The following is a 22,533-nucleotide window of genomic DNA, read 5'->3' on the forward strand; positions in this document are numbered from 1 at the left end:
ATTATAATTATCGAAAAAGCAGTTTGTGTCATATTATGGCAATTTATCCTCATTGAAAATCTTGCAGTATCCTTTTATTTTGGAATATCCTGTCAACAGTCATACCACCAGGACATGAATGTATAACAACAAAATGTTCTCTTGCATTAAATTGAGGATATCTGTTCAATGAAAGACAAAAAGGAAAATGTAGGAAATGTACTTAGAGCTGTTATTTCTAAGTGCACAACACCATGGACAATTCAAGGCATCATAACCTCCATCAAGAACAATAACAAAAAAAAATTTTTGTCAGGCTGTTAAATCCATCATTATAGACAAAACTGGTGAAGATTGATTAGACAGATTCATCTAACACTGATGTCCAAGCTGGCATTGACAACTAATGCATAACTGGTGGTCAGTAGAGAATTTAAAAGATCTTCACTTTCTATTGTTCTTTTTCAGGGATCTTGAAGAGTTCTGTTCTAAAATATGTTGTTGAGTTGAGCTTCTCAGTTTGCTTTCTCATTCTCAAACTGATACCGTTTTTCCTCTAATTATTTGCCCTGTGCTTAAATTCCTTTTTGCTCTTGGCACCGTTGGAGCTCAGTTTCATGGTCCTTCAGTTTTTGAACTTTTTTTTTGACCTTCTCTTGAACACCTTCTCCATCTCTGTCTCCATCTTCTTCATTTTAGCTACATGCTCTCTTCTTTCCTCTTCCGTTTTTGCCAGAGGGCTCTTAGTAAGCTGCCCTTTATTCTTGTTGTTACCAACTCCATTGTAAGTCAGCTGCCAATTTTTTGCTTCTGTAGTTTTCGTTGTGGGCATTATCAGGAACATCTTTCAAGTCTTGTATGTGTGTTCCTATCAACATACTCCTTTGAATTGTAAAATTACAGTGTTCACCATATTCAACATCAGCAACACCCCTAGGATACTGCTTTCCTCTGACTTTCTTGCCATTAACTTCAATAGTAGTATTACTGCCTACCACAGCAAGAGGTACACAGTCCTTTTTCCTTTTTTTTTTTTTTTGGAGACAGAGTCTCACTCTGGCTTCAAGTGATTCTTGTGACTCAGCCTCCCAAGTAGCTACGATTACAGGCACATGCCACCATGCCCAGCTAATTTTTGTATTTTTAGTAGAGATGGGGTTTCGTCATGTTGACCAGGCTGATCTCGAACCCCTGGCCTCAAGTGATCTGCCTGCTCCGGCCTCCCAGAGTGCTGGGATTACAGACATGAGGCACTGCACCCAGCCAGTCCTTTATCTTTTTAACAAGTTTATTTTCTTCATCTTATGTTTTTGGAAATTCATATATTTAATTTTATGTTCATGGATTTCTTTCATTATCTGTTTTTAAACTACTGACGTTTCTCTGGTATCAGCATGTCTGCTTTGGCAGTAAGTGGGATGATACTCACTTTTTCAAGCAAAAACTTCATAAACTTAGTATCCAATTGTTTAAGTCCATGTCCTGAAGGAGCAATGAAGTATAAACAACACTGTACCCTGTTATCAGGCATCTGACATCTGTTTTATCATGATTCTCCATTTAGGTGGTCCTCAATTTCCTGTCAGTGTAGTCAGTAACCAACAATTACTATTACCCATTGCAACTCTAAATCCTAGGATATCAACTCTTGTGAGCAGCAACTGAACACCACCTTCTTTGATTAAAACTTTGTGTAGTTCCACCTGCACAATCTTTTTAATTGTGTGAGAAGGATCTGGATACTCTGGAGAATACAAATCTGTGAGGAATAATGAGTCGATTAGTGTAAAGTTTCTGAATCCAGATTTACCAACTACCATAAGTATGAATTCCAACCCTCTTTTCACTGATTTTCTGGATATTTGATTTGGGAGATCGGAAAAATCCCACATAGTCTTCAGGGTTCTTCTGTTGAGCTACGATGCTGCTGTTGATGCTTCTCTCCTCAGCAGCGGATCTCTTGCTGACTGGCATCTCCTCCCCACTCCATGACTAGCCCCAGCTGGAAATCTTATTTAGAGGTTAAATAAAATGTATTCCAGAGATTTAAAGATAAATATTATAAATTTATTCAGACCTGTAGAATGTACAGCACCAAGAATGAACCCTAAGGTAAACTATAGACTTTGGGTGATAGTGATGTGTCAGTGTGGATTCATCAATTGTAATAAATGTAGTAGTGGATGTTGATAATGTGGGAGGCTGTGCATATGTAGGATGGGGAATATGGCTGTACCTTTGAATTTTGCTATGAACTTAAAACTACTCTAAAAAATAGTCTTTAAAAAATCTCAAAATAGGCCGGGCACAGTGGCTCACGCTTGTAATCCCAGCACTTTGAGAGGCTGAGGCAGGTGGATCACGAGGTCAGGAGATCAAGACCATCCTGGCCAACATGGTGAAACCCTGTCTCTACTAAAAATACAAAAATTAGCTGGGCGTGGTGGCACATGCCTGTAATCCCACCTACTCAGGAAGCTGAGGCAGGAGAATGGCCTGAACCAGGGAATTTGCAGTGAGCCAAAATCACGCCAGTGCACTCCAGCCTGACAACAGAGCGAGACTCTGTCTCAAAAAAAAAAAACAAAAAAAAAAACTCAAAATAAATTAAAAAGTGAAAGAGAAAGACTTTCAGGCAAACAAAATATAAATGTAATAGTAATAAAAATATGAAACATGGATGTTTTATATGCTAGAAGGTAAAAATTTTAATTTTACAATCTTTTTTTCTCTTACAGACATTCCACTTCTTCCATCTATTACATCTCTGAGTCTAAATGAAAATGAAGAGAAGACTGGACCTTTTGTTGTACACTGGCTAAACAATAAAGAACTGCATTTTACTTTGTCCATGGAAGTTTTTTTACAGCAACTTAGAAAAAGTTTTGAACAACCATCTTCTGAGGCCAGTGTAGAAGATTCTAATCAGGCAGATGTAAAATCTGATGAAGGTAAAACTTTAAGAAGAAAGAAAAATTTAAAGTTTTGTTCAAAATAGCAGACATTTTCGTATTAGGGTAAAACTAGCTACTTGTAGGAAATAAACTCCAAAATTGCAATGACGTGATCTAAACATGGACTAGCTCATTTAATAATCTAGTGTAGATATTTCTGTTCCAGGTGGCTTTCTTCCACATGGTTATTTAAGGACTCGGGCTTCTCATTCTTCTGGTTTTGTTAGCCCTTAGGACTTTCCTCTATAAAGGACTCTTTGTAGACTGGCAGCATTGGTGTTACCCAGGAGCTCGTTAGAATGCGTGTCTCAAGGTCCACACAGACCCACCAAACCAGAATCTGCAATTTAATGAAATTTCCAGGTGGTTTGTATGTACATTAAAGTTTGAGAAGCATTGGAACTAGTACCTTAAATTTCTCTGCCTTTGGCCTTCAGTTGGTATAGAGAGAGAGGTAGAGAGAAAGAAAGCATAGCTGTTTTCTCAGCTACCTTGATTGACACATATCACTTACACTGTCATTCAGCTGACAAGAACTAGTCACAGGGCCCGTGTAGTTCCTGACTGTATAGGCTTTATATACTGAGAAATGGGAAGTAAGAAACTGTGGTGGGCAGCTAGCCATGTGTTTTGGTTTTTTTTAAAGTTTTCTTTTAATGTCAAGATTGTTCGTGATCATTAGGGAAGAAAAATCGAACAAGTATACACAAAGTTTCCACATTGTTAAGTTTGATAAGTATCCTTCCAGTTTGATTCTTTTCTTATGCTCATACAAACATCTAAATACAGACTCTTAAAAGTTGTACTGTGGGTGCTCATTTTTATACAGAAATAATGTTCTGTACTTTGTTTGTTTTTGTTTGTTTTTTCGAGATGGAGTCTTGCTCTGTCACCCAGGCTGTAGTGCAGTGGCGCAATCTTGGCTTACTGCAGCCTCCACCTCCTGGGTTCAAACAATTCTCCTGCCTCAGCCTCCTGATTAGCTGGGATTACAGGCACCCGCCACCACGCCCGGCTAATTTTTGTATTTTTAGTAGAGACAGGATTTCACCATGTTGGCCAGGCTGGTCTCAAACTCCTGACCTCACGTGATCCACCCACCAGGGCCTCCCAAAGTGCTGGGATTACAGGCGTGAAACACCACGCTTGGCCTGCACTTTGTTTTAATTCAGTCAGTAATGGGCAGTTTTTCATTTCATTGTATTTAATGGTTGCTGAGTATTCCATGTCTAAGGAAAATGTCTAATAGGTCTTCTATTGATAGACATTTAAATTGATTTAAATTGTTTTTCATTATTCTAGGTACAATGACTTGTCTTTTTAATTTTTGTGTGAGTTTTTCTATAACCTTGATTTCTAGGTGTAGAATTTCCAGGGAGTGTACCAATTTTAAATATCAATAACTTCTGACAAATTGCCCTCCAGGAATGTTTTACTAGTTTTTACTTCCTCTTAGTGTATCTAAATATATGCTTTACATCCTTATCAACACTGGATGTTTTCATTATATTACTTTTTTTTTTTGCCAGTTGATAACGGGACAATGGACAACTTGTTTTACTTTGCATTTTCTTGATGCAAATTAAGCAGAATATCTTTTATTATATTTTAGCCCTTCTGTGACTTGCCTTTTAATACCCTTTATCTAATTTCCTGCTGAGTTTTTTTTTCTAATTGATTTGTATATCTTGACTTTTTAAATCTGGTAAACAGTCAAAACTTTAAAAAAATACGTCTTTTCAGAGAAAGGCTCTATATTGCTAACCAGCAATTGGGGGAGGGTGAGGGGACTGGGATTTTTGAAAGAGGAAAGACTATACATATTTACCTGTATTGATAAGTTGATATACAGTTTATTTTTTATTACTGAGGTGTTGAAGGAAACCTGGAAATTGGCACCATAAATGCATTCCCTTGAAATGGTTTCTTTAAGATGCCATACCAGTTACGAGTCTGTACACCTAGAGGATAACTAGTGTAGCATACTGAGATTTGGATAGACTTGGTACTTTGTAGAAAGTACAGATTACACTCAAATAATGTATTTTAAAAACTCAGTCCCGGCTGGGCGCGGTGGTTCACGCCTGTAATCCCAGCACTTTGGGAGGCCAAGGCGGGTGGATCATGAGGTCAGAAGATCGAGACTATCCTGGCTAACATGGTGAAACCCCGTCTCTACTAAAAATACAAAAAAATTAGCCGGGTGTGGTGTTGGGCGCCTGTAGTCCCAGCTAATTGGTAGGCTGAGGCAGGCGAATGGCGTGAACCTGGGAGGCGGAGCTTGCATTGAGCCAAGGTTGCGCCCCTGCACTCCAGCCTGGGCAACAGAGCGAGACTCCGCCTTAAAAAAAAAAAAAAAACACAGTCCCAATTACAGTTCTAATTCCAATTCCCTCTTTTTAGCGTGAGCAAAACTGAGGTCCAGAAAAGTAGTGTGTGTTACTAAACGTTAGCTGAGTGGTTAAATATAGAACATCTGGATCGAGAAGCCAGTTTACTTATTTTCCAGTTGATACTACGTCTTCTATCAGTAATCCATAATCCACTGACTGAGTCCTGTGTGGCTACTGATTACTCAGTGAACTCCAGTGACCTTATATTCTGGAGCAAAGTTACTTTTAATGCAGACCCCATTTCTTATTAATATGAAAGCTGTTATGTTTTTCATCTTGAATCTATTTATAAAGATATTTGTGTGTGTGTTTGTACTAGTTGTATTACTTTTACTAAGGCATTTTATGTTCCTCACACTCAAGGCAAAGAAATAAAACATAATCTGAAGAAAAATATATACTTCTTCAAAATAAAAAGAGTCTTCTTCATTATGCGGATCTGGGCATATTGTACAGTACTTAATGGCTCAAGTGGATCAAAGTACCAGTTTGATGTTGATCCACTGAATAAAATCTCATTCATATTTGATGACTGAACTAACTCTTTGGGGGCTGTGATAGATTGAACCATTCTGGTGATATCCCCAGATCTCACTAAATAAGAAAAGGCTCTACACCAGAATATATAACAGTTGATCTTGTTATAAATTATATCTATAGGCTCTTTATTATTATAAGGTGGCAAAAGAGGCCCCTTCTTGAGCACATGGTTAATAAAAGTAGTATTGTTGTCTATAGATTGCTGGATTGATTTTGTGTTGTTATAATGAAGATAAAGTACATATACCACTGTCAGATTAAGAAACTTCCATAACTTGGCCAGGCATGGTTGCTCATGCCTGTAATCCCAGTACTTTGGGAGGCCGAGGCAGGTGGTCATGAGGTCAGGAGTTCAAGACCAGCTTGACTAAGATGGTGAAACCCCATCTCTACTAAAAAGTACAAGAATTAGCCGGGCACAGTGGCAGGCACCTGTAATCCCAGCTACTTGGGAGGTTGAGGCAGAATTGCTTAGACCCAGGCAGCAGAGGTTGCAGTGAGCCGAGATCACGCCACTGTATTCCAACCTGGGCGAGAGTAAGACTGAGTCTCACAAAAAAAGAAACTTCTACAACTTGTCTCAGTTGTTCAAATAATGGAGCAAGTTCCTTTTCTGGGTTGACAATTAGTCCTATACTGGCATTGCTGCTGGCTATGAAACTCACCACCAAAGGTAAGCGATTAAATTGAACTACTTGGTAGGTGTTATAGCAACAAATGATACTTTTATTTTTTGAAAGTCCCGAGTTTTCTCCTTTTGTCTGTGCAAGGGCAAAAGTAGATAAGAAACTAGATCTCAAAGCATGCTCTGGAGCATTATCATTAAGCATTGCCTTTACTAGTTTATTATAAAGGATATTGCATAGGATACAGATAAAGAGATGTGTAGGGTAAGGTATGGTGGAAGGGGTATGGAGCTTCCATGCTTTCCTTAGGCATGAGACCTCCATGTGTTCAGCTATCCAGAAGCTTGGTAATTCTTAATTTACAGTAAAAGCCTGATTGTATTTACTTGGTTTATGAACTCTTCTGCTTATAGAAACGGATGATGGTGTTGATGATCTGAAAATAAATCCTGAAAAGAAGGAATTAGGCTGTGATAAAATGGTACCAAACTCAAGTTTTACGTCATTATCATCAGCTGCCATTGATCATCAGATTGAAGTACTTCTGTCTGAATGGAGTAAAAATGCAGATATGCTATTTAGTATTCATCCCATGGATGGTTCTTTGCTAGTTTGGCATGTGGATTGGCTGGATGAATACCAGCCTGGTATGTTTCGTCAAGTACAGGTACTTCTATTATTTCTGGAGAGCTACTTTCTTGTTTATGTGGGTACTGTTTTCTGATACCTCTTTATATAATTTTATATGTTCTAACACTTGCTTTCTTAATTCTAGGTGTCCTTTGTTTCCAGAATTCCAGTAGCTTTCCCCACAGGTGACGCAAACTCTCTCTGTAAAAGCATAATGATGTATGCCTGTACCAAGAATGTTGACTTGGCTATTCAGCAAGGGAAACAAAAACCTTCTGGCCTCACCCGTTCCACATCAATGCTTATTTCTTCCGGTCACAATAAATCATCTAATAGTTTAAAATTAAGTATTTTTACTCCTAATGTTATGATGATTTCAAAACACGCTGATGGTTCTCTGAATCAGTGGCTGGTCAGTTTTGCCGAGGAATCTGCTTTTTCTACTGTTCTCAGTATTTCCCACAAATCCAGATATTGTGGTCATCGTTTTCATCTTAATGATTTAGCTTGCCACTCAGTATTACCATTATTGCTGACAACATCACACCATAATGCATTAAGGACACCAGATGTTGATAACCCAAAGCAACCTTTTGATGCTCTAAATACTGAAGAATGCTCTTGGACACAACAAAATAAAAGCACTGTTGATGTGGCGTTTCAGGATCCCAATGCAGTTTACAGTGAGCTTATTCTTTGGAGGGTTGACCCAGTTGGGCCATTGTCTTTTTCTGGAGGAGTTTCAGAGCTTGCCCGGATTAATTCTCTTCATGTTTCTGCCTTTTCCAATGTGGCATGGCTGCCCACTCTTATACCCAGTTATTGTCTGGGTAAGTATTCTGGTTTTTATTTCAGTAATTTAGATTTGCTGACATTATCATTAAAGGGTGAAATTTTAATATTTGTAAATACTTTCTAGGTGCATACTGCAACTCTCCTAGTGCATGCTTTGTAGCCAGTGATGGACAATATCTGAGATTATATGAAGCAGTTATTGATGCTAAGAAACTTTTATCTGAGCTTTCTAACCCTGAAATTTCTGTAAGTAATGTCTTTTAAAACAGCTTAAGTATATAATGTTATGTTTTTAGATATTTTATATTTTTGGGGTATGTTCTAGAATTGTGACCTATAATTTGTAATAAGCATTTGTATCTTTGTTTTATTTTTTCACATTTGTATTGTACTCTTACAATGATTCTAAGCTCCTTTAAAAGGAAACCATTTCTTTCACTCTTTGAAAGAAAGTAGAGTCTGGTCTCCTAAAATATGTTTCTGTAACACTTCTTTGCTCGTAGATAAATGAGGACTACTGACGGTATAATGTAGAAGTTATATCGGCCCATCTGCAATTATTTTGTAGGCCAGAGGAGCTGGAACAACAGGAATAGAATTTTTATCTTAAGCATGAAAAGAAAGAGCCCTTAGCTTGGTTACGATTCAGACAAGAGTTCTTTCAGTATTATTGCAAGGCTTTTGCCTTATGACAGGCCACATTTGTTCTCATACCCACCTAATAACAACCTTCTAACTGCATTGTCTTGGAACATCCAACAAGCAAGCATTTCCACTTTTCTGGTTTTGACAATTTTTCTTTTGGTATCTCCAGAGGTAGCCTTCAGCTGTACCAAGCTTTCTATTTAGGAGATTCAAGCCATCTCCCTGACTGCCAATTAATGTATTTGTTAATGCTTGGCTTACAAAGTTGCATAAATGTCAGTGATCTGTTCCAATCCTGTTTTTTTCTGTAAGTTAATTTTAATGCATAACTTTGCAGAACACAAGGTTTTCCAAAACATGTATATGGTGTTACAGTAGAAATGTATATATTTGGGGGGGGGTGTCTTCTATTTATCAGGCATTTTTAAGTAATGGGAATTTAGATGTGAAGAAAACAGTAAAAATTTGTATTGTAGAGCTTATATTCTGGTGAAGGGAGATAGGAAGAAAACAGATAAAAATATATTAATTAAAAAATACTATGGAGAGAAACAGTGTTGCAGAAGAATTAGGGATTGCCAGGGAAGTTGCTGATCAGGGAAAATTTCACAGAAGAAGTACCATTTGAGTAAAGATCTGAAGATGTGGGAACTAGATATGTAGGTATTTGTTAAAGGGAGAGTGATTTGGGAAAAGGGACAGCTAGTTCGGAGATCCCGAGGCCACAGCATGTTTGGTATGTGATATGGTTTGGCTCTGTGTCCCACCCAAATCTCATCTTCAATTATAATCCCCACATGTTGAGGGAGGGACCTGGGTGGGAGGTGATTGGATCATGGGGGCAATTCTCCCATTCTGTTCTCATGATAGTGAGGGAGTTCTCACAAGATCTGATGGTTTTAAAAGTTGCAGTTTCCCCTGCGCGTGTGCTCTCTCCTGATACCTGTGAAGAAGGTGCTTGCTTCTCCTTTGCCTTCTGCCATGATTGTGAGTCCTGAGGCCTCCTGAGCTGTGTAGAATTGTGAATCAATTAAACTGATTTATAAATTACCCAGTCTGAGGTATTTCTTTGTAGAGTGTGAAAACAGCCTAATACAGATAATTGGTACCAGGAATGGGGCACTGCTATAAGGATAACGCAAAAATGTGGAAGCGACGTTGCAACTGGGTAACAGGCAGAAGTTGGAATAGTTTGGAGGGCTCAGAAGAAGACAGGAAGATGTGGGGAAGTTTGGAACTTCCTAGAGACATGTTGAATGACTTTGACCAAAATGCTGATCGTGATATGGACAATGAAGTCCTGGCTGAGGTGGTCTCTGATGGAGATGAGGAACTTACTGGGATCTGGAGCAAAGATCACTCATGTTATGCTTTAGCAAAGAGACTGGTGGCATTTTGGCCCAGCTCTAGAGATCTGTGGAACTTTGAACTTGAGAGAGATGACTTAGGTTATCTGGCAGAAGAAACTTCTAAGCAGCAAAGCGTTCAAGAGATCACCTGGCTTATTCTGAATGCATTCAGTTATATGTGTTTATAAAGAGATGGCTTGAAATTGAAATTTATGTTAACTTACGTTTAAAAGGGAAGCAGAGCATAAAGGTTTAGAAAATATGCAGCCTGACCCTGTGGTAGAAAAGAAAAACCCATTTCTGGAGAAGAATTCAAGGGCTATAGAAATTTGCATAAGTAACCAGGATCTGAATGTTAATAGCCAAGACAATGGGGAAAATGTCTCTGGGGCATGTCAAAGATCTTCATGGCAGCCCCTCCCATCAGAAGTCCAGAGGCCTAGGAGGGAAAATGGTTTCATGGGTCAGGCCCAGGACCCAGCTGCTCTGTGCAGCCTTGGGATTCAGTGCCTTGCCTCCCAGCTGCTCTAGCTCCAGCCATGGCTAAAAGGGGCCATGGTACAGCTCGGGCTTTTGCTTCAGAGAGCGCAAGCCCTAAGCCTTGGTGGCTTCCACATGGTGTTGGGCCTGTGGGTGAGCAGAAGATGAGAGTTGAGGCTTGGCAGCAACCACCTAGGTTTCAGAGGATGTGTGGAAACAGCTGCATGTTCAGGCAGAGGTCTGCAGCAGAGGCAAAGCCCTCATGGAGAACTTCTACTAGGGCAATGCAGAAGGAGAATGTGGAGTTGGAGTGTCCCACAAAATTCTACTGGGGCCTGCCTCATGGAACTGGGAGAAGAGGGCCATCATCCTCCAGACCCCAAAAAGGTAGATCCACTGACAGCTTGCACCATGTGCCTGGAAAAGCCATTAAGCACTCAACACTAGCCCATGAAAGCAGCCACAGGCATTGTACCCTGCAGGAGCCACAGGGGCAGAGCTTCCCAAGGCCGTGGGAACCCACCCGTGTGTCAGTGTGCCCTAGATGTAAGACATGTAGTCAAAGGAGATTTTGGAGCTTAAGATTTAATGACTGCCTGGCCAAGTTTCAGACTTGCATGGAGCCCATGGCCCCTTTGTTTTGGCCAGTTTCTCCTATTTGAAACAGAACATTTACCCAGTGTCTGTGCTCCCATTGTATCTTGGAAGTAACCAACTTGCTTTTGATTTTACAGGCTCATAGGCAGAAGGGACTTCCCTTGTCTCAGATGAGACTTTGGACTTGGACTTTTGGGTTAATTCTGGAAGGAGTTAAGACTTTGGGGGACTATTGGGAAGGCATGATTGGTTTTGGAATGTGAAAAGGGGATTTGGGAGGGGCTTGTGTGAATTGATATGGTTTATTGCTATGTGCTCACCCAAATCTCATCTCGAATTGTAATTGCACGTGTCAAGGGAGGCACCTGGTGGGAGGTGATTGGAACATGGGGGCCGTTTCCCTCATGCTGTTTGCCTGATAGTGAGCAAGTTCACACAAGATCTGATGGTTTTAAAAGTGGCAGTTTCCCCTGCGTGGTTTCTTTCCTGCCACCTTGTGAAGAAGGTCTTACTTCTCCTTCACCTTCCACCATGATTGTAAGTTTCCTGAGGCCTCCCCTGCCATGTATACCTATGAGTCCGTTAAACTTTTATTTATAAATTACCCAGTCTCAAGTATTTATTTATAGCAGTGTGAAGACAGACCCATACAGTATGTAAAGGAACAGCAATAAGGCCACCGTGGCTAGAGAAGAGCATGTGAGGTGGAAAATAGTCAGGGATAAAGTCAGAAAGTTAGCCTGGCCAGGTCATATGAAGGCTGATAGGCCATTGTGGTTACTTCAGCTTTTACTCTGAATAACATGGAAACCACAGAAGAGGTATGAAATGATTTAAGTTTTAAATGATTCCTCTGGTGGCTATATAGATTAGCCATGGGATGCAGAAGTAGATCTAAAGAGACCAATTTAGGAACCAATTACAGTAGTCTAGGAGAGGGAAAAAAGGAGCTTAGAATGTAGCTAGTGGTAACGGCAGAGATGATAAGAATGGCCAAATTCAAGATGATGTTTAGAACATTGAATAGCTATGAATGAACTGGATATGGTATGTGTGTGAGAAAAAAAGAGGACTCCCAAGGTTCATTGTTGAATATTAGGAAGAATAGAATTGCTGTAAATTGAGATGTGGAAGAATGTAGAAGTAACAGGTTTTGAGGGACAGGGAAATTCAAGAGCCTGGCTTTAATCATGTTGATTTTGAGATGCTTGTTTGACAGCCAAAAGACATAGTAGGTTAGTATCTGGAGTTCAGAGGAAGGTCTGGCCTGAAGATATGCAATAGTTGTCAGCATATAAATTTAAAGTTGTGGAAGTCGGTAAGATTGTCAAGGGTGAGACTATAGTTAGAAAAGGCGAGGAGGAGCGATGGCTCGTGCCTGTAGTCCCAGCCGTTTTGGAGGCCGAGGCAGGCGGATCACTTGAGGTCAGAAGTTTGAGACCAGGTTGGCCAACATGGTGAAGCCCCATCTATTAAATATATAAAAATTAACCAGATGTGGTGGCAGGAACCTATAGTCTCAGCTACCCGGGAGGCTGAGGCAGGAGAATCGCTTGAACCTGGGAGGCAGAGGTTGCAGTGAGCCAAGATCACACCACTGCACTCCAGCCTTGGACAACAGAGAGAGACACCATCTTAAGAAGTGATAGATTGAATGTGTGCTCACTTGAGCAGCACCATATACTAAAATTGGAATAATACAGAGAAGATGAGCATGGCTCCTGGGCAAGGATGACATGCAAATTTGTGAAGTGTTCCATATTTCTCCAGAAGAGACTGGGGACCTATATTCAACATTGTTAAAGAAAAAAAAGTCTTCAACCAAGAATTTCATATCCAGCCAAACTAAGCTTCCTAAGTGAGAAGAAATAAGACCCTTTTTAGATAAACAAATTTTGAGGGAGTCTGCCTTACAAGAGGTCTTGAAGGGAGTAGTAAATATTGAATGGAAAGATCACTACCACCTGATAAAAAGCACGCTTAAATACACAGACCAGTAACACTATAAAGCAACCACACAAACAAGCCAGCATAATAACCAGCTAACAATACAATAACACAATCAGATCCACACATATCAGTGCTAACCTTGAATGTAAACAGGCTTAATGCCTCACATACACGGTATAGAGTGGCAAACTGGATTTAAAAAAACAGTGGTATGTGGTCTTCAAGAGACCCATCTCACATGTAATGACACCCATAGGCTCAAAATAAAGGGATGGAGAAAAATCTACCAAGTAAATGGAAATCAGAAAAAAGCCAGGTTGCCATCCTGATTTCAGGCAAACCAGACTGTAAACCAACAAAGATTTAAAAAAGACAAAGGCATTACACAATGGTAAAGGGTTCAATTCAACAAGAAGACCTAACTATGGTAAATATACATACAACCAACACAGGAACACCCAGATTCATAAAGCAACTTCTTAGAAACCTACAAAGAGACATAGACTCCCACATAATAATAGTGGGAGACTTCAATACTTCACTGTCAGTATTAGATCATGTAGGCAGAAAATTAACAGATATTCAGGACCTGAACTCAACATTGGACCAAATGTATCTGACAGACTGCTGCAGAACTGTCCACCCAAAACAACAGAATAGATATTCCTCTCATTGCCACATGGCACATACTCTAAATTGGACCACATAATTGGACATAAAACAATCCTCAGCAAATGCAGAAGAACCCAAATCATATGAAACACACCGTTGGACCACAGTACAATAAAAATAGAAGTCAGGATTTAAAAAATAGCTTAAACCAGGCAATTACATGGATATTAAAAACATGCTCCTGAATGACTTTTGGGTAAACTGTGAAATTAAGGCAGAAACCAAGAAGTTCTTTGAAAGTAATGAGAATGAAGATACAACATGCCAGAATCTCTGGGACACAGCTAAGGCAGTGTCAAGAGGGAAATTTATAGTACTAAATTCCCACATCAATAAGTCAGAAAGATCACAAATTAATAACCTAACGTCACAACTGAAAGAATTAGAGAAGGAAAAACAAATCAACCCCACAGGTAGCAGAAGATAAGAAATCATCAAAATCAGAGATGAACTGAAGGAAATTGAAACACAAAATACCATTCAAAAGATCTACAATTCCAGGAATTGGTTTCTTGAAAAAAATTAATAAGACAGATACATTTCTAACTAAGAGAAAATCCAAATAAACCCAATTAGAAATTACCAAGGGGATGTTACCACTGACTCTACAGAAATAAAAACAATAATCAGAAACTACTACAAACACCTGTATGGACACAGACTACAAAACCTACAAGGGATGGATAAATTCCTGGACACATACCCCCTCCTAAGACTGAACCAGAAAGAAATTGATTCCCCAAACTGACCAATACGAGCTCCAAAATTGAATCAGTAATAAATAGCCTACCAACCGAAAAACCCAAGGTCTGAGGGATTCATAGCTGAATTCCACCAGATGCACAAAGAAGAGCTGGTACCATTCCTACTGAAACTATTCCAAAAAAATGAGGAGGAGGGACTCCTCCCCAACTAATTTTTTGAGGTCAGCATTATCCTGATACCAAAACCTGGCAGACACACAAAAAGAAAGCCCAGTATTCTCTATGAATATCAATGCAAAAATCCTTGACAAAATACTAGCAAACCAAATCCAGCAGCACATCAGAAAGCTAATTCACAATGATCAAGTAGGCTTAATTCCCAGGATGCAAGTTTTGTTCAGCATACGAAAATTAAATGTGATTTATCACATAAGGAGAACTGCAGACAAAAAAACACATAATTATTTCGATAGATGCAGAAAAGGCTTTTGATAAAATTCGGCATTCCTTCATGTTAAAAACTCTCAATAAACTAGGTGTTGAAGAAACATACCTCAGAATAATAAGAGCCATCTTTGACAAACTCACAGCCAACATCATACTGAATGGGCGAAAGCTGGAAGCATTCCCCTTGAAAACTGACACAAGGCAAAGATTCCCTCTCTTACCACTCCTGTTCAACATTTTATTGGAAGTGCTGGCCAGAGCAATCAGGAAAGAGGAATAAAGGGCATCTAAATAGGAAGACAGGGAGTAAAACTATCACTGTTTGTACATGACATGTTTCTATATCTAGATAACCCTATGTCTTGGCCCAAAAGCTCCTAGATCTAATAAACAGCTTCAGTAAAGTTTCAGGATGCAAAAATCAATATACAAGAAATCACTAGCATTCCTATACGCCTACAACAGCTAAGCTGAGAACCAATTCAGGAAGACAGTCCCATTCCCAACTGCCACAAAAAGAATAAAATACATAGGAATACAGCTATCCGTGGGGGGTGAAAGATCTCTACAATAAGAATTACAAAACACTGCTCAAAGAAATCAGATAAGACACAAACACATGAGAAAAAGATCCTATGTTGATGGATAGGAAGAATCAGTATCATTACAATGGCCATACTGCCCAAAACAATGTACAGATTCAATGCTATTCCTATCAAACTACCAACAACATTCTTCACAGAACTAGAGAAACCTATTTTTAAAGTCATATGGAACCAAAATAAGAGCGTGTGTAGCCCAGGCAATCCTAAAAAAAAAAAAAAAAAAAAAAGCTTTGAGGTATCGTGTTACCTGACTTCAAACTATACTACAGGGATACAGTAACCAAAACAGCAGAGTAGTGATACAAAAACAGGCACATTGACAATGGAACACAATAGAGAATCCAGATATAACACACCTACAACTCTCTGATCTTTGATAAACCTGACAAAAGCAATGGGGAAAGGATTCCCTATTTAATGAATGGTGCTGGCAGAATTGGCTAGCCATATTCAGAAAATTGAAACTGGATCCCTTCCTTGTATCATATACAGAAATCAACTCAAGATGGATTAAAGACTTAAATGTAAAACCTAAAACTCTAAAAACCCTGGAAGACAATTCTAGGCAATACCATTCTGGACATGGGAATGGGCAGTGATTTCACGACAAAGACATCAAAAGCAATCATAACAGAGTAAGTAGACAACCTACAGAATAGGAGAAAATATTTGCAACCTGTGCCTCTGAGAAAGGTCTGAATATCCAACATCTATAAGGAACTTAAACAAGTTTACAAGAGAAAAACAGCTCCATCAAAAAGTGGATAAAGGACATGCGCACTTTTCAAAAGAAGATATACATGTGGCAACAAATATGATAAACTCAGTATTACTGATCATTAGAGAAATGCAAATAAAAACCGCAGTGTGACACCATCTCACACCAGTCAGAGTGGCTATTATTAAAGAGTCAAAAAACAAAAAAACAGATGCTGGTGAGGTTGTAGTGAAAAGGGAACACTTACACACTGTTGATGGGAGTATAAATTAGTTCAGCCATTGTGGAAAGCAGTACTGTGATTCCTCAAAGAGCTAAAAACAGAACTGCCTTTCAACCGAGCAATTCCATTACTGGCTATGTACCCAGAGGAATATAAATCATTCTGTGATAAGGGCACATGCATGCGAATATTCGTTGCAGCATTATTCACAATAGCAAAGACAGAATCAACCCAAATGCCCAAGAGTGACAAAGAGTAACAGATTGGATTAAGAAAATGTGGTGTGGCTGGGTGCGGTGGCTCAGGCCTGTAATCCCAGCACTTTGGGAGGCCGAGGCGGGTGGATCACGAGGTCAGGAGATCAAGACCATCCTGGCTAACACGGTGAAACTGCATCTCTACTAAAAAAGTACAAAAAATTAGCCGGGCGTGGTGGCAGGCACCTGTAGTCCCAGCTACTCGGGAGGCTGAGGCAGGAGAATGGCATGATCCCGGGAGGCAGAGCTTGCAGTGAGCCGAGATCGCTCCACTGCACTCCAGCCTCGGCGACAGAGCGAGACTGTGTCTCAAAAAAAAAAAAAGAAAATGTGGTGCATATACACCATGGAATACTGTGCAGCCATAAAAAAGAATGAAATGATGTATTTTGCAGGAACATGGGTGGAGCTGGCATTCATAAAGCAACTTCTTTATGGAGGCCATTCTTTAAGGAGGCCATTATCCTTAGCAAACTAACACAGGAGTAGAAAACCAGATACTGCATGTTCTCACTTAGAAGTGGGAGCTAAATGATGAGAACTCATGAACCCAAAGAATGAAACAACAGACACTGGGGACTTCTTCAGGGTGGAAGGTGGGAGGAGGGAGAGGACCAGAAAAAATAACTGTTGAGTAGTAGGCTTAGTACCTGGATGATGAAATAATCTGTACAACAAAGCCCTGTGACATCAGTTTACCTGTATAACACACTTGCACACGTACTCCCAAACCTACAATGAAAGTTAAAAAAAATTAAAGATTGAATGCTGGAAAGCTCTGTTAAAAGTAGGGTGGAAATACAAGGGTGAATGTGGCGTATAATGGAAGGCAAAAGAGAAAAGTATTTCAAGGAGGGAGAAGGAATGATTACCAAGATCAGATGCTGCTGATAAAGCAAGTACTGTAAAGATTTGAAAATAGACCACTGAATTTAGCAGTGTGACCTTAACTAATGCAGTCAGGACATGAATGGCTCAAGAAATCAGCATACTTGAATAGTATGCAATCTTGTTTCTTTAGCTCTATCCTTCCTACCTCAAAATTAATGTTTAAAAAGCACTAATTATTAGAACATTTCCAGGAGATTGAAATCAGTTTTTCACATTTATTGATATAATTTTTTTCCCTTAACGGTTATCAAGCATTGCTTTTGTTTTTCTCTGTACCAACTGAGCTGTAATGCTTTTTCATTTGTATGTTACGTCCTATAAAGAGTGAAGACCTAGTATTTTTATAGTTGAAAGGGGCTATATTTAAGCCCACTTGAATTTTATTGTTATTTATCTGTTACGCCTGAAATTTTGTTACTCTTATTTGCATATGAATTGTTTAGTAAATTATCAATTTTTTAAAAAAACAGAAATATGTTGGTGAAGTCTTTAACATCGTCAGTCAACAATCAACAGCCAGGCCAGGATGCATTATTGCATTAGATCCCATTACCAAACTTGTAAGTATTAATTTTGGGGGGGAGGTATATTTTAAAAAGTTTATGAAATCATTTTGCATAAAATCTATATATTAATGTAATTTGATAATTTGCTATATATTTACAGGTAAAGTAGATTCAGTAATTAACTCATCATATAATAGATAACATACTATTGTATATTTTACTTTCTAGACTTCAGACTAGAAAACAAATTATAATGCTCATTACTATATTCACAACCAAATAAATTTCAAACTTTGACTCAAACATATTATAAAAATATTATCATATTACCATTAGATTTAATAAAGTGGTGTTAGGTTCCTCATCCTTGGTTATGAAAATCACTGGAAAGAAAACTGGGTTCCAATTTGTGGCTAAATAAAAACTGGTGGATATTATTTCTTACTTATAAAGACTTGTTGTAATGAAAGCAAATGATCTTGACCTAGATTTTTATATTCATCTGTTTAATCTAATGGAGGTTCCATACACTTACATTCTGCTGAACGTTTGAATCTTATTCTGCCTTTAAATATCTCATTATGAAGTATTATTTTTCTGGTTATTTAGCATTAGGTAAATAACACATAGGTCAACTTACGTTGATATGTATTTATATTCAGCATGGGAGAAAAACCCAACTGCTTCATGTTTTTCAAGAAGACTTCATTTTGAATAACCTTGAGAAGAAAAGCCTTGGCAAAGACAGCATTTCATCTAATGCAGGTAAGGAAGAAGTGTTTATGGAATGAGAAATACTATGTACAGTATGTTAGGCAGTTAATAAAGATGAATTGGTGAAATGCTTCACATTGTCTGTTTGAAGGAAAAATTGTTTGGAGTAAGTTTGTTTATTAAATATTTATCATAAATGTGAGTATCTTTTTATTCTTAACCAGGTAAGAAATATGAACAAAATTAAAGGGGCATCTTGGTTTTATGTTTTTTAAACTGCATAATAGAAATGCTTTATTATTAACATGTGAGAGCTTTTTGCATGGATGGGGTCCTACCCATCCATTTGGATATTATGGACCTCCTGCCTTTTGAAAATTTATAATTTAAAGAAGTAGCTTAAAACTTCAAGCTAGAAAGTCCTTAATTTAAAAACTAATTGTCTTAATTAATGTTTTTATAGTAAAACAGGTTTTAAAATGTTGTTAAACTCCTCTCATCAACATTATTACTTTACATGAAGGCACACCGAGTAAAATAAAGCTAAAATCTCTTGGTCATCACTTGAGATTATAGAGCCAAACCAAACTCAAAAATGGCATTCTTGAGGATCACAGTCTTATAAATCAATTAGACAGTATATGCCCATTACACAAAGAAGTTATCAAGATTCAAATGTTAAATATCTTCTGCATTTGTTCAGAATTTTTTCTCCTCTTGTACATCATGTCTTTCTGCCACCTTTTCCATTTTTCTTCTTTTATGAGAAGTACTCCTTAGAGTTCTGCACTTTTATGTTGACATCTAATTTCTTACCATTGCTTTTAGTCTTCTATCAGTTTTCCCTGAATTAATGAGCTGTGCAAATACACTTTATGTGTTTTTTTAACTCTGAACATGGTGGAAATATGCTAAAAATGGGGATTAAAGATATCAGACATAAGACATAGGATTATTTATTGTGTAAACAAAAATATCCTTTCTTTTCATATTAAAATATTAATGAACATGTTAATATTGTTAACAATTTAAGTCTCTTTAACACTTTCAAAAGAAGTTACTCTCCCTTGCATAAGGTTGAGTTTTTCTATGATCTTCACGTATTCTAGTATTTTCTTTTTTCGGATTCTTCAATTTTTAATGTATTTTTTTCTCTCTTTAAGGCTACGATTTTTCTTAAAATATTCAGGAAATTTTTACTTTTACCCAAAAACTATTATGTTCATTATTAGAGTTTCCTAGAAAATACCTAAGGAGTTATGATTTCATTTCTTTTGCTCTATTATGAAGAAGAAAAGTGTTTTACAAATATTTTCAGTATTGGAGCATTTTTTGTTGTTAGTGAAATTATCAAAACTAGGATTGATTTCTATTCTTTTTTCTTTTGTTATAATCTTTATCCTTTCTTTTCTCTTAATTTCTGTATTTTGGATGCCTAACTTAGAATACATTACCAAAGTTACCTTTTCATTTAGGCTGTCAATACAAGATGATTTAAAACATTTATGGTTACCATTTTTTATTTTTTTCCTATGCAGATTTATAAAAGGGCAAAGTCTTTGTGCCCTTCTATACCTGCTTTCTCATGTTTTACATGTTCTGTGATTTATTTTGTTTTTATACTGTAATTTTCGTTTACCTAATTGTGCACATAGTGAATAATAACTTATAATGAAGAAAATTTGGATTAAAATCTCTTGTTAAAAAGGTTTTTTCAGGCAATAATAAATCATTGATTTTTTCTGATGTATTTTAAAAGGATATGTTTATTTTGAGTAACTTGTTTGCTGTTTAAACTGCAATTTGGGCGAAGACAAATTTTCTTGAATGATACGTTTTATAATGAATACTTATAATTTGGCCATTGGATAAATATCCTGAAGTCATCATCCATTATGGACCTTACTCATTTGAAAAATGTTTGGCACCACCATTTCATCATAATATGTTGAGTTTAAGTATATATTGCATATATAGTTCCTATCTGTTTAGAAATTTTCTGCTTCATATGGTTTAATCTTTGTGAACAATTTGATGATGATGACTCTAAACCTGTCAATTCAAACATGAAATAGCATACATATTATTGTAAAAATTTTAAGTTAATACAAATTCGTATGGTAAAGGATTTGAATATATTTTATAATACCACTTGTATTTGAAGCCTTAGGTAAAAGTTTTTAATTTTCTTTTTTTTAAAGTCCAATTATTTTAACTTGGCATATTTAGCAAGTTGTCTCTTTTATACATATTAACAGTGAAAAATATCGTTAATACCAACAGGCAGCTCACCTAATGGATTTTCTGAGAAGTTCTACCTAATTGTCATAGAATGCACTCAAGACAACCGTTCACTATTACACATGTGGAATTTACATCTAAAATCAACTCCTGTCTCATTAGGTGAGTCATTTGTGTGTGTGTGTAATTTTAATAGGCATAAGTTAACAAATTACACAAAATTAGATAATTTGGTACATATTTCTTAAAGCCATTCTCATTAAATGGTGATAACTGTAGATTATTCAATTAATTTAAAAATCTTTTCTTATTTTCTTTATGTGAAGAATCATATTTATATGTTTACTATTTTCTCTTTTACAAGGCAGTTTCGGATTGTGAAATGTAGCAATCGTAATATTTATAGGGCTCCCCTGCCTCAGTTTTTGGTTCTTTTCTTATGTTTTATAGATGAAAAAGTAGACACAAAATTATCTGAAGCAGTTTGGCAGCCAGAAGAACATTATTCTTCTTCTCCAGAGAAGATCCTATCTCCTTTTTCACAAAAGTATCAGGCTTGCAGAGCAAATCTCCAGAGTACCAGCAAGTTGACTCTGTTTTCAGAAATGGTTTATAGCCAAGAATTGCATTTGCCAGAAGGAGTTGAGATAATAAGTATTAAGCCATCAGCAGGTTTGTAAATTTTATGAAAAGAGACTAATTTTTTAACACATGAGTATTTCCCAGGTATTTAAAAATAGGTGCTGCGACTACCTCTTAAATCCACACAGAACCAGAAATGGAAATAATAATATTCAAGTACCCTAAATTGAAGACTTATAGTTCTCATTATGTTTTCAGATTACTCTGACATTTATCAGCCAGTTCTAGTCTTAAATATTGATTTCTAAAACAAATTTCGTTTGTCTTTTGGGAAGACAAAGGGACAGTTTCTAGAGCGGAGATGGTAACTGAGTTGTCCCTTATTTGCAAACTTTGATGGTATTGGCAATAGCTTCCTGGAGCCATGATTCTGATTGTATGGTTTCTGCTATATATTTATTATCCTTATTCTAGAGCAGTGGTTTTCAAAGTGTCCCCAGGCCAGCAGCATCAGCATCCTGGAAACTTGTTAGAAATGGGCCACCCCATTTCTTGGGCCACCCAGGGTTACTATATCTCAAACTCTGGGATGGGACCCAGTGGCCTGGTCTTACAAGCCTTTCAAGTGATTCTTATGCATGCAAAAGGTCAAGAACCACTGTTCTGGAGTATCAGAATACTAATCAAAAATAAAAATCAAGGCCCCTGTTTTAGAAAACTAATAGTGCTTGAGCCACCGCGCCCGGCACTTTGGGAGGCCAAGACGGGCGGATCACGAGGTCAGGAGATCGAGACCATCCTGGCTAACACGGTGAAACCCCGTCTCTACTAAAAAATACAAAAAACTAGCCGGGCGAGGTGGCGGGCGCCTGTAGTCCCAGCTACTCGGGAGGCTGAGGCAGGAGAATGGTCTAAACCCGGGAGGCGGAGCTTGCAGTGAGCTGAGATCCGGCCACTGCACCCCAGCCTGGGCGACAGAGCAAGACTCTGTCTCAAAAAAAAAAAAAGAAAACTAATAGTGCATGATTACTTTAA

At 37.8% G+C, this 22,533-nt stretch overlaps 1 protein-coding gene, 1 non-coding gene and 1 pseudogene across 6 annotated transcripts in view; 2 read left to right on the forward strand and 1 right to left on the reverse strand.

Annotated features, from left to right (window-relative positions):
• DMXL1 (Dmx like 1) overlaps window positions 1-22,533 on the forward strand; it is a 174,990-nt gene that overhangs the window by 52,735 nt on the left and 99,722 nt on the right. For all 5 annotated transcript variants that reach the window (XM_001087590.5, XM_028849674.2, XM_078005121.1 and 2 more), the window contains 8 exons: window positions 2,718-2,930; window positions 6,906-7,159; window positions 7,268-7,952; window positions 8,042-8,163; window positions 17,926-18,015; window positions 18,624-18,726; window positions 20,959-21,078; window positions 21,367-21,588. In XM_001087590.5, coding sequence (XP_001087590.3) covers window positions 2,718-2,930; window positions 6,906-7,159; window positions 7,268-7,952; window positions 8,042-8,163; window positions 17,926-18,015; window positions 18,624-18,726; window positions 20,959-21,078; window positions 21,367-21,588 — 1,809 coding nt within the window. The remainder of the gene's footprint in view (window positions 1-2,717; window positions 2,931-6,905; window positions 7,160-7,267; window positions 7,953-8,041; window positions 8,164-17,925; window positions 18,016-18,623; window positions 18,727-20,958; window positions 21,079-21,366; window positions 21,589-22,533) is intronic.
• LOC100424005 (septin-7-like) lies at window positions 424-1,953 on the reverse strand (annotated as a pseudogene).
• Window positions 12,647-12,754, forward strand: LOC114679066 (U6 spliceosomal RNA). Its single transcript, XR_003730754.1, has one exon. It is a non-coding gene; the product is annotated as a U6 spliceosomal RNA (small nuclear RNA).

The sequence above is a fragment of the Macaca mulatta genome, chromosome 6, assembly GCF_049350105.2.
Source record: "Macaca mulatta isolate MMU2019108-1 chromosome 6, T2T-MMU8v2.0, whole genome shotgun sequence".
NCBI classification, from domain to species: Eukaryota; Metazoa; Chordata; class Mammalia; order Primates; family Cercopithecidae; genus Macaca; species Macaca mulatta.